Source organism: Thamnophis sirtalis, unplaced genomic scaffold, assembly GCF_051295495.1.
Source record: "Thamnophis sirtalis isolate CommonGarterSnake01/CBP01778 unplaced genomic scaffold, rThaSir2_p1.2 scaffold_4, whole genome shotgun sequence".
In the NCBI taxonomy this organism is placed as follows: Eukaryota; Metazoa; Chordata; class Lepidosauria; order Squamata; family Natricidae; genus Thamnophis; species Thamnophis sirtalis.
Window position 1 is genome coordinate 81,224,116 of NW_028261384.1, and position 14,890 is coordinate 81,239,005.

Here is a 14,890-nt window from a genome sequence, read left to right on the forward strand (position 1 = left end):
TTTATAATATAATCTATTTTTTAAAAAATATTTTGAAAGCTGTGATCTTTTGGGGGATATGCCTTCTTTTAAATTTAACTCTGTTGCATTCAACTTCAAACAGCCCTCTTCTGAATGCTTTCTTGTAACCCAGACCATTTTGTTAGAATCAGCTTTATTTAAACATAGAATCTAGGAAATGTTAATTCATCTTTAATTTTATTTCACATTTTTGCTTTATACAATGAACAAAAAGAAAAAAAGTTTTGGATGTTGATGAGCCTCAAATGTAATTCTGATGGTTGATCTGATTGTATTGTGCTGCCATGGGGGTGAGGGTTGTATTTTGTTAGATTTTTAATGTTGTGAATACCTGGGGTCACCAGTGTGTGATTTGGGCAGTCATATACATTTGTTACATAAATAAATGTATCTTGAAATCATATTAAGTGACAATAATAAACCTTTCCTTTTTAAAAATATATTTTGGCCAACTATGCTGATAATCTGATTTCTTTAGATGTGCTTTATCAATATTTGTTCAATTTTATTCATCCCTGTACAAGTAATTATGTATAATATAGTTGTTGCTGATCCTTAGTGACCACATATGTAGATTTTTTTTCAGTGAGTATAATTACAAGCGATAACAATATTTTATTTTATTCATGGCACTTCCTTTTACCAAATAATTCTAGATGCCATAATTCTCTTGTTGGTCAACTTAAATAATCCATAGCACTTAAACTTCATAGTTTAATGGGAATTTAAACTCGCCCAAGCATGCCCTACATTGTCAATTCTATACAGCTCACTTAGTTGCTTACAGTGGCAACTAACATGAATAGTAAATCAAGCATTGGATGCTATCAGATGTTTAACTGAATTTTGTTGACAATTTTAATCTGAAACTCAATAAAAACAACCAGAAAGAACCAACTAAAAAAATTGTACTGGCTATGAAAAATGATCAGAACAGGCTCCTGCAAGCATATGGTGAGAAGACATAGAAAAAGATTTATTTGTTTATAGGTTATGGAATAAATATATATCATTATTACATGAGGAAAATTTATTCCATATTTAAATATTTAATTTCATATTTACTTTATTGGTGACAGAACTGTAATAAAATACTGAACAATGGGTAAGGTTCTTAATAAATGAAGATAATGTATGTAAAAGTAAATGATTGCCTAACTTACGAACTTAATTGAGAGTTAGGATTTATTAGTACTACTATTTTAATAAGCTTTAATTGTTCAATTGCTAATCATTTATCACTTTGAGATGTTCTTGTTTCTATGTGTACCATATAATGTTTTCTCTTTCTTTTAGGAACATGGACTCCATTTAATCCAGCAACTGTAAGATCTATTTTATGTAAGTAATATTTGAACTGCATTTGTTAAATACTTAAGGTTGCACTTGTCTGAAGTGGGAACCAAAATACTAGCCTTTTTTGCTTTATTAATTTAAATAAATACAGGTAGTCTTAAACTTACAACTGAATGTTTAAAGGTTGATTAAAATTATGACAGACTTGAAAAAAGCTATTTACCCCTGTAGTCAAAGTTACAATTATCATTTTGGGCGTTTGACAACCAACTTGTATGCCAGTTTCTAGCAAAAACAAAAAAACCACCCCCCCCCCCACATCCATTCAAGTGAATGGATTTGCTTAATGACAATGTGGTTCAGTTAATGATCATGTTATTTACATTATGACCATATGTGATTTGTTTTTAAAATCATCATAAAAATGTATAACATTGAATTTTGTCATGTAATGCTTCAACTTAACAATTGCATTGGCTTGCAATAAAAATGTCAGGTTCCATTGTGGCTGTAAATTGAGGACTATCTGTAAGTTTCTTGTTGTAACCACAGGTCATAGCAACTTTATTAATTAGTATTGGAATCCTTCAGGTAGTCACTTGTGCAACCACGTTTTTCTGCCTCTCAGAAGACATTTTTGAAATTTTGGTTTATTCATCTTTTTCCAATTCATGATTCTAAATGTTTGAAATATTATTAATTGATACAAAGGAGCCTCTGTAGGATCCAGTCCTTTCATCAGAATGAAAGCAGCATTATACATTCACAATAGAAGCTCTGCCCCTTTTATGTGTGTGTACAGCAACTGCTTTTTTCCTTACTTTTGTTATTGTTTCATTCATATATATATATATATATATATATATATATATATATATATATATATATATATATATATATATATATATATATATATATATATATATATATATATATATATATATATATATAGTTTCTTCTGCTTTTTTAAATAAAGACAAAAAAAGCGATGGAGCTTGTTTCACATACTGTTGCTTTCATCATTTGTCCCCTTGAATATCTTTTAAAGGGAGCATATAAAGAAACCTTGATTTCCCACTCCATTTAAATTAGTAAAACTTTTTCATCCTTCCATATTAAGATTTTGCATAATTATCAGATAGGCTGAAGTAAGATATTGCCGCTTATATCACTACCCAATTAATATTGCCAATGACATCTGTAGGGTATATCTGCCAAAATCAACATGATGGTTTATGGAGGGTGACAGTGCAAGTGTTACTTTTTTTCAACCTGTGTTGCTAATGTCACATGTAAAATGGGACAGGACTTGTATCCTTGCAAAGTTTGACACACATATCCTGCAGATTCTGCTAAATTACAGTATTTCATAAAAGATATAACCAATGCTTATAATTTCAGGAAAAGATGTAACATGCAAAAAAAATCATGGTTTACTGTGTATTTCTCTTATATTCATCTGTTCTTAAACTATGGTAACTAATGGAGGTCCTTACAATGAAAGACCTCCATTAGTTTGAATTGCTCTTTAAAATGGTTGAAACCAAACTTTTTTTCTCGAGTTCTAGGGATTCTATATTTTCACCTGCATAGGAGCTGCTTTTGGAGTTTTGTTTTGACATAAAAATGGGAAATAATTTCAGCACAATTGGCTTTTTCTTTGAAATACTTTATTTATTTACTTTTACTTTCTCCTAATTTAAATTTAATTTAAACTTAATAAATTAAGAAATGGTAAATTACAAATACATTAATATTTAGATTAATCTAATATTTAGAATAATTAAGATTGATTATTTTTTCAGCTATGTTTGACAGAGAAAACAAAGGTGGTGTAAACTTCAATGAATTCACAGGAGTCTGGAAATACATCTCTGACTGGCAGAATGTTTTTCGCAGATATGATAGAGACAACTCTGGAATGATTGACAAACATGAATTAAAGCAAGCCCTAACAGGTTTTGGTAATTCATTGTAATTATTACAGTATGTAATTTTGGCAAATAGCTTCATGTAGCCTTCCCAGATGTATTGACTTCAACTTTCAGAATTTTCAGTCATTGTCAATCAGACTGAAGAGTTCTAGGAGTTGAATGCCACACATCTGGAGGATACCCAGCTTGGAATAGGTTGCCATTAGGTATTTAAATTAATTAATGCTTATAATCAATATATTTAATAGTACATTAATCAGAAGTTATTTAGAACTTATTTCACAAAAAATGTGATTGTGGAATCATAGTTGCAATATAGGGTCCATATGATGCTGCCCTTGAAGAGTATCCAGAAACTTCAATTGGGGCAAAATGCAACAGCATGAGCAATTTTAAGTGTTTCTAGTATAATACACATTACACTTCTGCTCTGCCAGTTGCATTTGTCACTGTGTCCTGGTGCAATTTAAGGTGCCAATTTTGTCTATTATAGCCCTGACATGGGACTGAGTTTTTTCGGGGACCATCTGTCCCTAATTACAAACCAAAATGAAGGGATTAAGATTATTAAAAGTATGGGGAAGCGATATAGTTTATTCAATCAAGTTTATAAAATAGTTTGGTAGTTATTTTTGGTGGCCCTTTTCGCTAATTAGAAATTAATGAAGAGGATTTAATATTTAGTCAGTACTGTAGTCAGTACTTTAAGTGAGAATTATTGGAAAAAGAGTGCACCTCTGAGCACTGGAAAGAAAATCACATAATATGTCCCCAAGAGGAATCAATAGGCAAAATGCCAAGTAGAACTTGATAACTTGAATGTCATTAAAGTGCCAAAAAACTGAGAAGATGATACTTTTTTTAGTTTTTTCTATACATAATTTATAAGAGATTACATATTAAATTAACTAACTACAAGTCAGTTTACTGAAGATTTGAAGGGGATGTTTTAAAATGAACCATCTTTTGAACATTGTTATTTAAAGCCTGCTGTACCATTCATTTCGGATTTTGAATTGGATCCAAAATCCATTTTAAAGTATTACTATAAATGTGAATGATACTTGATAGAAAATGTTAAGAATATGGATGCTTGTCCACTAATTTTACAAAATATTTGAAGATTTTGCATACACACAGTGAGATACATAGCGAGAAGGGAGAGAAAAAAAGAGAAATCTGAAACAGCTTGTAAAGGTGTCCTTATAATTTGAAAATAAAAATAATATTTTATTTGTCACTGCACAACATATGTACAATGAGATTGATTATTGCATGACATATAATAAAAAGTAGGAAAGAGGAAAAAGCATATCCATTTTTAAAAGTATATTTTATGCCCAAATATTTAGATTTAAAAGAGCATTGTTTTTATTCCAGTAGAATAGTATGATTGGGTACATGGAATCTTTTTTTGAAGTATAGCCTCTCACACTTCAGAACCAAGTTTTCTGGTGAGGTGTTTGGGCTTGATGTTTGCTTCTCATATGAATGAAACTGTCTTAACTGTAAACATTTTCCAGTCACTCATTGTGGAGAGCTTACATTCCTCTGAGGAATAAAAGGAATAGATTTGAGTATAATTTTCAGTAAAGTATAGAAACATAAGAATTTCAAACGTGCTTTTTCAAGAGGCAACTGGGCTTTCTGGTTTTTCTTTGAAGACGTTTTGCTTCTCATCCAAGAAGCTACTTCAGCCTGGGATGGAGAAGAACCAGGAAGTCCAGTTGCCTCTTGAAAAAGCACCTTTGGGACAACCATGACCTGGATGACTGAGAATCTCCATAGAGATTTAGCAATATATTACATAAGCTTACAGAAATCTGTAAACTCCCCACAACATTTCCCCTTAGGTGCCTACGTTATTCTATTTAAATGCATTTCATAATACAGTAGAATGGCTTGCTGAGTACATACTATTTGATACTCAGGGTTATTATTTCTTCCTATGTCAATTATTTTAATTCCTGCACATTCTTATGAGTAATTATTTAAAAAACTGATTGTATATTCAAATAACACACCACTATTTAAAAACACACAGAGTACCAAGATTTAAATTTACTTACCATAATTTATCAATTCAGGAAACAATATTGTTTATGTTTTCAGCCATAACTTTTGTTACAATGGTAATAGCACTTAGACTTACATAATGCTTCACAGTGCTTTACAGCACTCTCTAAGCAGCTTACAGAGTATATTGCCCCCAACAATCATTTTACTGACCTCGGAAGGATGAGTCAATCATGAGCCGCTCAGAATTGAATTCCTGCAGTGAAGAGTGACTTAGTCTGCAGTACTGCATTCTAACCACTGGGCCAGCATGGCTCTTTTCTGTGACAAATCACAGTATGCTATAGGATAAACTTGATTTTTTCATAAAATAAAAAGGTGTCAGGTAGCTCTAAATGATCTGATTAAACCACTTTGGTTCCATTGTTCTCTCATACGTGAAACTTCCTAGTTTTTTTTTTAAATTTGCTTATGTGAATCTCATTTATGTAGATGGCTGCAATTATAGAATGTAATTATTTTAAATTTTGCTCATTAACATTTCCAATTCTGTTAAGGATACCGGCTGACTGACCAGTTCTACGATCTCTTGATTCAAAAATTTGATAGGCAAAGAAGAGGGCAAGTGGCTTTTGATGACTTCATTCAGTGCTGTGTTGTGCTTCAGGTAATCATAGGCTGGGGGATATAGAGAGACCAGATGAAGACAGATAATCAAATTGTTTCAAGTATGCAAATGAAAACAAGTATATAAAAGTTTGAATTCAAACACAGCTTTTTGTTATGGACCACTGACTTCGTGGTTTTATCCAGTCAGCCCTTTATCTGGATCCTAACTGCTACTTTCATTGTCAAAAACTATAGAAAAAAATATTTCCCTCTCCAATTTAGATTTCAGTATGTGCATCATATCTGTTTTATGGTTGTTGTATGCATTTTATATAATGAAACACAGATATTTTATTTGCAGACAATTTGACATTAACCTTTTTCTTCCAGAAATGGACAGATGTCTTCAGACGCTATGATACTGATCAGGATGGCTGGATACAAGTGTCTTATGAACAGTATCTTTCTATGGTTTTCACTGTTGTATGACAGTAATTATTGTGGGTGATTGAGGAAAAGAACTTTCATACAGGTAGTTTCGACTTACAACCACAATTGAGCCAAAATTTCTGTTGCAAGGCAAGGCAGTTATTAAGTGACTTGTTCTCCATTTTTTACTTCTTTGCAATCACTGTGGTTATGAAGTGAATCTTGCAGCCATTAAGTGAATCTGTCCCCTCATTGACTTTTCTTATTGGAAGCCAGCTGGGAAGGTTACAAATGGTCCTCACATAACCCCAGAAAAATGCAACTGTCTTAAATACATGCAAGTTGCAAAGTGCCAAGTGACCATGGAGATGCTGCAAAAATTGTAAGTTTGAAAAATGGACGTGTCACTTTTTTCTGTGCAGCTGTAAATAAGAATAGTCACTAAACAAATGGTTGTAGGTCAAAGACCACCTGTACAAGAAAAATAGATTACTTTCCTCCATACAATACAATATATGTTTAGAAACACATTGCTTAAATATTCTGTTTCTCATTGCAAAAGGTGCTATAGCTACCAGATTCTGCATTATATCATGTATATTTTATTGTTGGAAGTTATCTTTAAATGCCAAAAAGTAGAATTCTTATTCAGATTTGCACATTATTGCATGTATCTTTTTAACATATAAAATAGAAAATAAATGAAACATTTATCCTATGTCTTCACAAAAGTAATGACCTTAAATATGTTAGATGTCAAGATAACTAATTTGTATTTTTCTCCCCTTTAGATTAGGTTTCATCTGCTTGTATGATTTATCATTTTTTTTAAAAAAGAAATTAGTGTTATTCTTTTTCCTGGGATTTTTTAATTCTGGGTAAGCAAAGAGATTTATTACTAAAGCTGAATATTTCTTCTTTTTCTTTATCTTTTGGTATAATAAAAAGATTTTCTGCCTTTGCTCTCTGGCTTAGAGATATAGCTGGATATAAATACATGCCTGCCGTCATTATGTGTATGAAATGTTTTATAACTAAGCATGTTGCAATTTTGAATGGAGTTTTATCTTCAGTAGTCACTATGCTTAGGATGTGGTACTAGCCTAAATAAAACCATTCTATATGCATTAAGATCTACTCTACTCTGGAATGGTACATGGCCACATAAAGACTGCATGTCTAATTTACCATGTCTAATTTACTAACTGCATGGAGTTTCTGCATCATTCTATCTTTAGCATGACAATCAACTATTTACTTCCTCTATCTTAGACTACAAAACAGAAAATTTACTGAAACAAATTTTATTCTTTTAAATTTCCTGGAAGAGTATTAGTCTTGATTTACATGGCGAATTAAAACCTAAATAGAACAGATAGCCTCATTTAAGATATACTGAGATATATATATATGTGTGTTTAAGAATTCTAATTGGGACTGGAAACTGTTAATCAGCTTGATCAAAAAACCATTTGACTACACCAATAGTGACAAGAGTCACTATCATTAATTTAATAAATTTAATTTAATAAATGAAATTAAGTGAAGACTACATAGGTCATAAAATGAGGACCTTAGAACTGCACTTGATGTCAGTTCCCCACTGACATTGCTTGTTGGAACCTGACAGGAAAGGTCACAAATCACAATCATATGATTGCAGAGATACTATGATGGCTGTAAATAGGATCAATCATAATTACCACTTGTTCAGTGCTGTTGTACATTTGAATGGTTGCCGAATGAGTGATTGTTAAATGAAGACCACCTGTACAGAAAAAAATAGTTCACCAATCTGCTTCCATTATGTCTTAACTTAGAATTTGAGTTGATCCATCTTACATTAAGAGGTTTCAGGCAATACTAACAATGTTAATTCCTAAACAGTCTCTTCTTTCTGCACTGTATTTGTAAATTAGGAAATAAATTCTGTTCCCAAATTTTTCTCTTCGAATTGCTTCTTTAAGAAGAATTCTTCCATATGAATTCTATTTTATTTTCTCTTTGAGCATGAGAATAGTCTAATTCTGAAAACTGAAGGACATTTAAGAGCAGAAGATTAATTCAGTTTAGTGATTTTCTAGTAAAATCACCTGTTTGAGTCTATTTTTGAAAACCTTCAGTGATGGAACACTTACAACTTCTGGAGGCAAGGTATTCTATTAATTGTTCTCATTGTCAGAAAATTTGCAATTCTAAATTCTAGATTAGATCTTTCTTTAATAATCTTCCATCTGACATTTCTTCTCTTACATTCAGATGCGTTGGAGATTATGTCAATGTCCATTATGTTTCTTCCTTTCTGTGACATCTTCTCAAATATTAGAAGTCTGATATCATGTTATCCCTGGTCCTTCTTTTTGTTAGGCTAGACATACCTGGTTCCCATAACTGTTCATTATACAATTTATCCTTCAGGCCCTTTATCATCTTTGTTACTGTTTGTGCTGTCTCTAGTCTCAATATCTTTTTATATCATGGTGACTAGAACTGGAAGCTGTATTCTAAATGTGCCTTACAAGTGCAGTATAAAACTACTACCACTTCACGTGATCTTGAGACAATCCCACTGTTCATGCAGTCTTGGATTGTATTGTTGTTGTTGTTTTTTGGCAACTGTAGCACTCTGATGGTTCATATTTATGGTTATTCTGTTCTCTAGGGCACCCTAGATCCTTGTCACAGTTATTGCTATTGAACCAGGCACCCCCTATTCTATACCTGTGCATATATTCTTTGTTGTCTAAGATCTTATTTTCCTCCCCACAATTGCATTTTGTTAAATAAGACCCAGCATTCAAGTCTGTCAAGATCCTTCTGTCCCTGGGGTCTGTCCTCCAATCCATTTATCTAAATAATTTATGAAGATGTTGAAGAGTATTCAGCCTGACAGAATTTGTGCATTGACTGATGAATGCATTCTAATGTATCTAGGATAGTATATATAATATAAAGCCCAGAATGACTTGGTGTTCCAAATCTTATTCTATGTAAGATTCTTGTTTCAACTCAAGATCACAGAGTTTGAAAGGAAAGCATCATTTGTTTTTCACAAGAAAGAGTTAAGCATTCTTTCTGTTTCAGGATACAAATCTTCTCTTTGGCAAAACATTATGCATGAAGTACTTGGTGGATAAAATAGTCAATAATTTCATGAGGAAGAAAAAACGTTTACCTTTAAAAAAAATTAAAATGTAGACAAATGCAACAACTATATGGGTAGTCCTCAACTTATGACTACAATTGAGCCCAAAATTTATATTTTTTTAAATGAGACATTTGTTGAGTTTTGCCCCATTTTATTACCTTTCTTGCCACAGTTGTTAGGTGAATCACTGCAAATGATAAGTTAGTGACCCAGTTGTTAAGTGAATCATATTACTTTGAGACACAGCAATAGTCATAAGTCTGACTGTGCCAAACATCTGAATTTTGATCACATGATCATTGGGAAGTAACAAAGATCGTAACTGTGAAAAATTGTCATCTCCGGCTCTACAACTTGAAGACTGGAATAGGCCAGTTCTCACACCTCTAGCTTCTATCAAGCCTGTCACTCCTTCCCCTTGGCTCATCTCTACCCTCTACAACATGCTAATTGCCTACTTCCTTCTCCCCCCCCTCCGTCCCCCCCCCCCAATGTCCTTATAATTTATGACAGGTTGCCAACAAAGTGCTAAACTGAAGATAGCAGATTTGATAGTGCCATTGTAACTTTGAGCAGTCACTAAATGAACTGCTGTAAGTCAAGGAATACCTGTATAAGGATTTTTAAAAATAGTGATTACAGGTTTCTCACCAGCAAACAACTGAAGAGAGTACCTTGAATGAACAACACTACAAATTGTTATATCAAAAAGAATGGATAAAAGGGACATTGTAAATAAAAAGCAGCCCTTATTCTAGAACAATTTTGACAGATAAACTATTGGGATGATAGCCATGTTATTCTTCACATTACCAAAATCTGAACCCTGTAGATGTACAGCATGTATGGTAATAAAAGAGATAATTTAAACATTTCTAAGAATTATATTATTATGAATTTCAAATGTTATTTATCTAGAATTTCTGGGTAATACAGATCAAAAGTGGCAAGAAATCATCACTACTCTGAGGTAGATTGAACTGAGAGATTAACACAAAGTCATCCACTGAGTTTTCATGACTGAGGGTGGTATCAAGACTAACTCAAAATATCACCTATTTTCCACTTTGCTCACAGCTTGTGAAAGAATAGGGGTGGATGGATTGGAATGCAAGGGTGTGGGGAATGGCATCCAAGCATCCTCGGTTCCTATGAGACATTGCTTTCCCCACCCCTCCCCAAGTAGATGACACAGAGTGACCGCTGGTTCTTATAAGAAAATGAACAGAATTGATTAATGGATATAATGGACTGTGGGTGCCCCATGGGGAAAAGGGGAATGAACTAGGTGTGCTTTTGCGCAGGAAGCCAGAGCTGATTTCACTTATTCTGTGCCAATATTGATTTATTCAATAAGCTTTATATTTTTGCCAAAATAATGTCTCGGGAGTTTTTTTTTTCTGGATTCACCAACTGGACAGTTGACAGGTAGATTGGTACCTAGCTCTCCCCAGTCTTTGTCCATCACTTAATTACTGCCTCCATTTAACTGATGATGATAAGGTACAGAAATGAGATATTCTACATCATGTGCAGCCAAAAGGATTTCTATCAGCCCAAACACGTATGGCAAATCTGTAATGATCTCAAGAGATTAACTTATCCTGGCAAAAATCAAGGCCTGACATAGGTTTTAGCATTGAAATAGATCTATTGCTTCTGGCCCCCCTAGTGGCATTGTACCTGGAATTCTAGGCTTCATTATTAGCTCTTTAATAAATAAACATGGCATTTTTTTTTATTTTTAACAAACTCAGAGGGAGATTTTAACAAATTCAAAGACCCTAAGAAAAATTCCATGGATAAAAATTCTAAAGCAGAAAACAAGAAACATGAGAAATTCTGAAAAGTATGATCATAAAAACCCAGTTCAACAAAATACCAGTGAAAAACCAGCATGGTTGCACAAAGATCTCTCTGATAAACTGAAAGACAAAAAGGATACTGTATTTTTTGGAGTTTAAAATATAGTTCAAAATATAAGACACACCTAGCTTTTGGGAAGGAAAACAAGGGTGTCGGGGGGGGGGGGGGGGTCTGCCTCTGCCTCCCAGCAATTTGCCTCCTCATAGCAAACAGTACAGACAATATTCACTATCTCTGTTGTTACATTTCTGACTATACTTTGCATTGTACAGATGCTATTAAAATTGATATCACTTTTTGGAAGTATATATTCTCTGCTGTTTAAAAGAAGATACAATAGCATTGGGCCTCCTCAGATCAAGCATTTATTTTAAAAAGCTTTACTTTGTTTAGAACAATAATAAAGCAGTGTTTAAAAAATAAGTCTAATAATTTGAATACTCTCTAGGCATTTATAGTTATTGACTTAACTCCTTGCATTAAGCAGCAGCCTGTTTCAATTTAGCCTGATTAGCATAAGAAAAAAAATCTGCCTCTACCTCCAAACAATTTGCCTCCTTACAGCAAACAGCCCGTTTTACTTTCAATTTCAGTTTCAGCACAGGCCTCCGAATGATCAGCTGTTTCTGGCTGCAGGGATTGTCACAGCCTATTGCCGCCTCTGCAAGCCCCATTTTCCCATTTGCTACAAGGAGGTAAATTACTGGGAGGAAGAGGCCAAAGAGTTGGGACCGGCAGGTGGGCAGGGATACATTCAGTGTATAAGATGCACCCAGATTTTCATCCTCTTTTGGGGGGGGGAGTGCGTCTTATACTCCGAAAAATGCGTGATGTACAAAAATTGGAAAGAGGGACATACAACTATATCAGCAGATAGCCTGGATCTGCAAAGATGAAGTCAGGAAAGCAAAGGCTCAGAATGAACAAAGACTTGTAACAAAAGTCAAAGGTAATGAAATTTCTTTCAATATATAAATAACAAGAAAAAAGTCATGGAAACAGTCAATCCATTAAAGACAAGAGGACAAGGTAATAGGCAGTAGAAAGAAAGCAGAGCTCTTTAACTTATTCTTTGCATCAGTCCTCATGAAAAAACTATGGCCCAACCTACCCAAAACAACTGCTGCAAAGACAGACTAGAAATAAAAATTGAAATAAGCAAAAAAAAAAAAAAAGGATAAGAGAACACCTGTCTGATCTTGAAAAATGTAATCCTGATTTCCAGAATTCTGAAGGCAAATGTTATCTCAGAACCATTATATCATGTCTTTAAAAAATCCTGGAGCACTGGGGAACTGCTAGATGATTGGAAAAGAACTGATGTGGTTCCTGTCTTCAAAAAAAATGGGGGGGGGAACAGACCCAAGAAACTACAGACCAATCAGCCTAACATGATACCTGAGAAGATGCTGGAAAAAATAATAAAAAAGCAGATCAGTGAACTTCTAAAAACAAATGAAGTTATAATTAGTAGCCAGCATGGGTTTGTTAAAAACAAATCATGCCCAACCAATCTTATTTCATTCTTTGACAAAGTGACTAAATTAGTAGACCAGCAAAATGCTGTGGACATAGTATATTAAGACTTCAGTAAGACATTCAACAAACTAGACTACAATCTACTTGGTAAACTAGAAAAATGTGGGATAGACAGCATCACCACCAGTTAAATTTCTAACTGGCTAACAAACCATACTTGATGAGTAGTTCTTAATGGTACTACATCTATATGGAGGGAAGTAAGTGGTGTGGGTACCATAAGGTTCTGTTTTAGGCCCAGTACTCTTCCAATATCTTCATAAATGACTTGGATGAGGGAATAGAAGTAGAACTCATCAAATTTACTGATGACATTAAGCTAGCAGGACCAATACCTGAGAAGACAAGCTCAGGATCCAAAAAGAACTTGACAGATTTGAACAATGGACCCTATCCAACAACATGAAATTTAATGTGGAGAAAAGCAAGGTTTTACACCTAGGCAGGAAAAAGCAAAGGTACAAATACAGATTAGATGAAACCTGGACTAAAACAGTAACTGAGAGGGACCTTGGAGTCCTAGTGGACAATCACTTAAACATGAGCCAGTAGTGTGTGGCAGCAGCCAAAAAGCTAATGCAATCCTTGGTTGTATAAACAAAAGCATACGATCAAAATCATGTGAAATATTAGTACCATATTAGTATGGTAAGTATTAGTATTACTAATCCTTAGACCACACCTGGAATACTGCATCCAGATTTGGTTATCACATTAGAAAAAAAATGTTGAGATTTTGGGAAAAAGTACAAAGAAGAGTAAATAAGATGATTAAAGGCATTGGAGCAAAAACAAAAAGAATGAAGGAATTTGGTATGGCCAGTGTAAAGGACTAGGGGTCGCCTGATAGCCTCATTATAAATTATAGCAGTATTCCAGTATTTGAGGGAATGCAACAAAGAGGGGGTCAACTTTTTTTCAAAGCACCAGAAGGCAAAACAAGAAACGATGGATAGAAACTACTCAAGGAGAAAAGGAACTTGGCATTAAGGAGAAACTTCCTAACAATGAGAACAATTAACCATTAGAACAGCTTGCCTTCAGAAACTCTTGGTGCTCCATCACAAGGTTTTTAAGAGACTGGACAGCCACTAGTCTCAAATTGAATAGGGTCTCCTGTTTGAACAGGGGATTGGATTAGAAGACCTCTTAGGTACCTTCTGGTTCTATTCTGATTGGATTTGGTATGGTATCCATGCCTCCTTTTGAAATTTAGGGTAACCATGGTTTGTTTGTCTTTAGAAAATGTCATTTTTTAATTTTTAAAATGCAAAACTAGCCTCTTCAGAAACTGAATACTGGGGAATTCTGGAAGTCTGAATAAACTTACAAGTATTAAGTAAGAAACTCAATTGAGAAAGATCAGTCAATGTCTTCGTTTGTTTTTAATGCATCCCAAATATATCAATGTATCATTTGTTTCTGTATCCTACATAATGACTTGATCCTTCCCTTAATAAATAACTTTTGCTTCGCCTAAGTACTTGTGATTCATGTTGTATGTGGTTGTGTGAAAAAGCTATTTTTCAGAGTTAGTGGGTCTCTCCCAAATTGAGGGATCACTTTCTTATCTAAAACTTATCCTATCTTAATATAGGGTGATTATATCTGAAGGTGCTCAAAAATTATTTCAATGTACTTTTTAGTTTTACCCAATAAAGCAATGCAAGTGGCTGATTTTGGTGCCCATTTGGAAACAGAGGTATTGGTTCTGCAGGCGACCATCTATGCTCTCATCCATCACTTATCATAAACTATGAGGTTATATGAAATATGATGAGTTCCACTTCCTATTCCCTGACTCAACATTGGCAGTTTTTCTTTACATTTTTTGTTTTTCCACTGCTTTTCCATCACAAAGGATGAGATGCAAATGATGTTCTTATCAAAAGACATTCTAATAAAACCTCATTTTGTATTTGTAGTTTTGGGTTGATGAAGATAGAACTTGGTTGGTGCTTTGTGTAAGGCAGCTTTTCATTTTTAGTTGGATGATCAAAGAGTCACACCCGTTCAGGTGATGTGTTCATGT

General features: G+C 33.8%; 1 protein-coding gene across 4 annotated transcripts in view; it reads left to right on the top strand.

The window, feature by feature from the left end:
- PDCD6 (programmed cell death 6) overlaps window positions 1-14,890 on the top strand; it is a 60,328-nt gene that overhangs the window by 16,253 nt on the left and 29,185 nt on the right. The window contains exons 3-6 of one of the 4 annotated variants that reach the window (XM_014052421.2): window positions 1,318-1,362; window positions 3,123-3,281; window positions 5,825-5,934; window positions 6,267-14,338. In XM_014052421.2, coding sequence (XP_013907896.1) covers window positions 1,318-1,362; window positions 3,123-3,281; window positions 5,825-5,934; window positions 6,267-6,365 — 413 coding nt within the window. In that variant the 3' untranslated portion in view covers window positions 6,366-14,338. Of the gene's footprint in view, window positions 1-1,317; window positions 1,363-3,122; window positions 3,282-5,824; window positions 5,935-6,266; window positions 14,339-14,890 lie in introns of those variants that run through there. The other 3 variants (XM_014052423.2, XM_087713179.1, XM_087713180.1) reach the window with 3 other exon arrangements.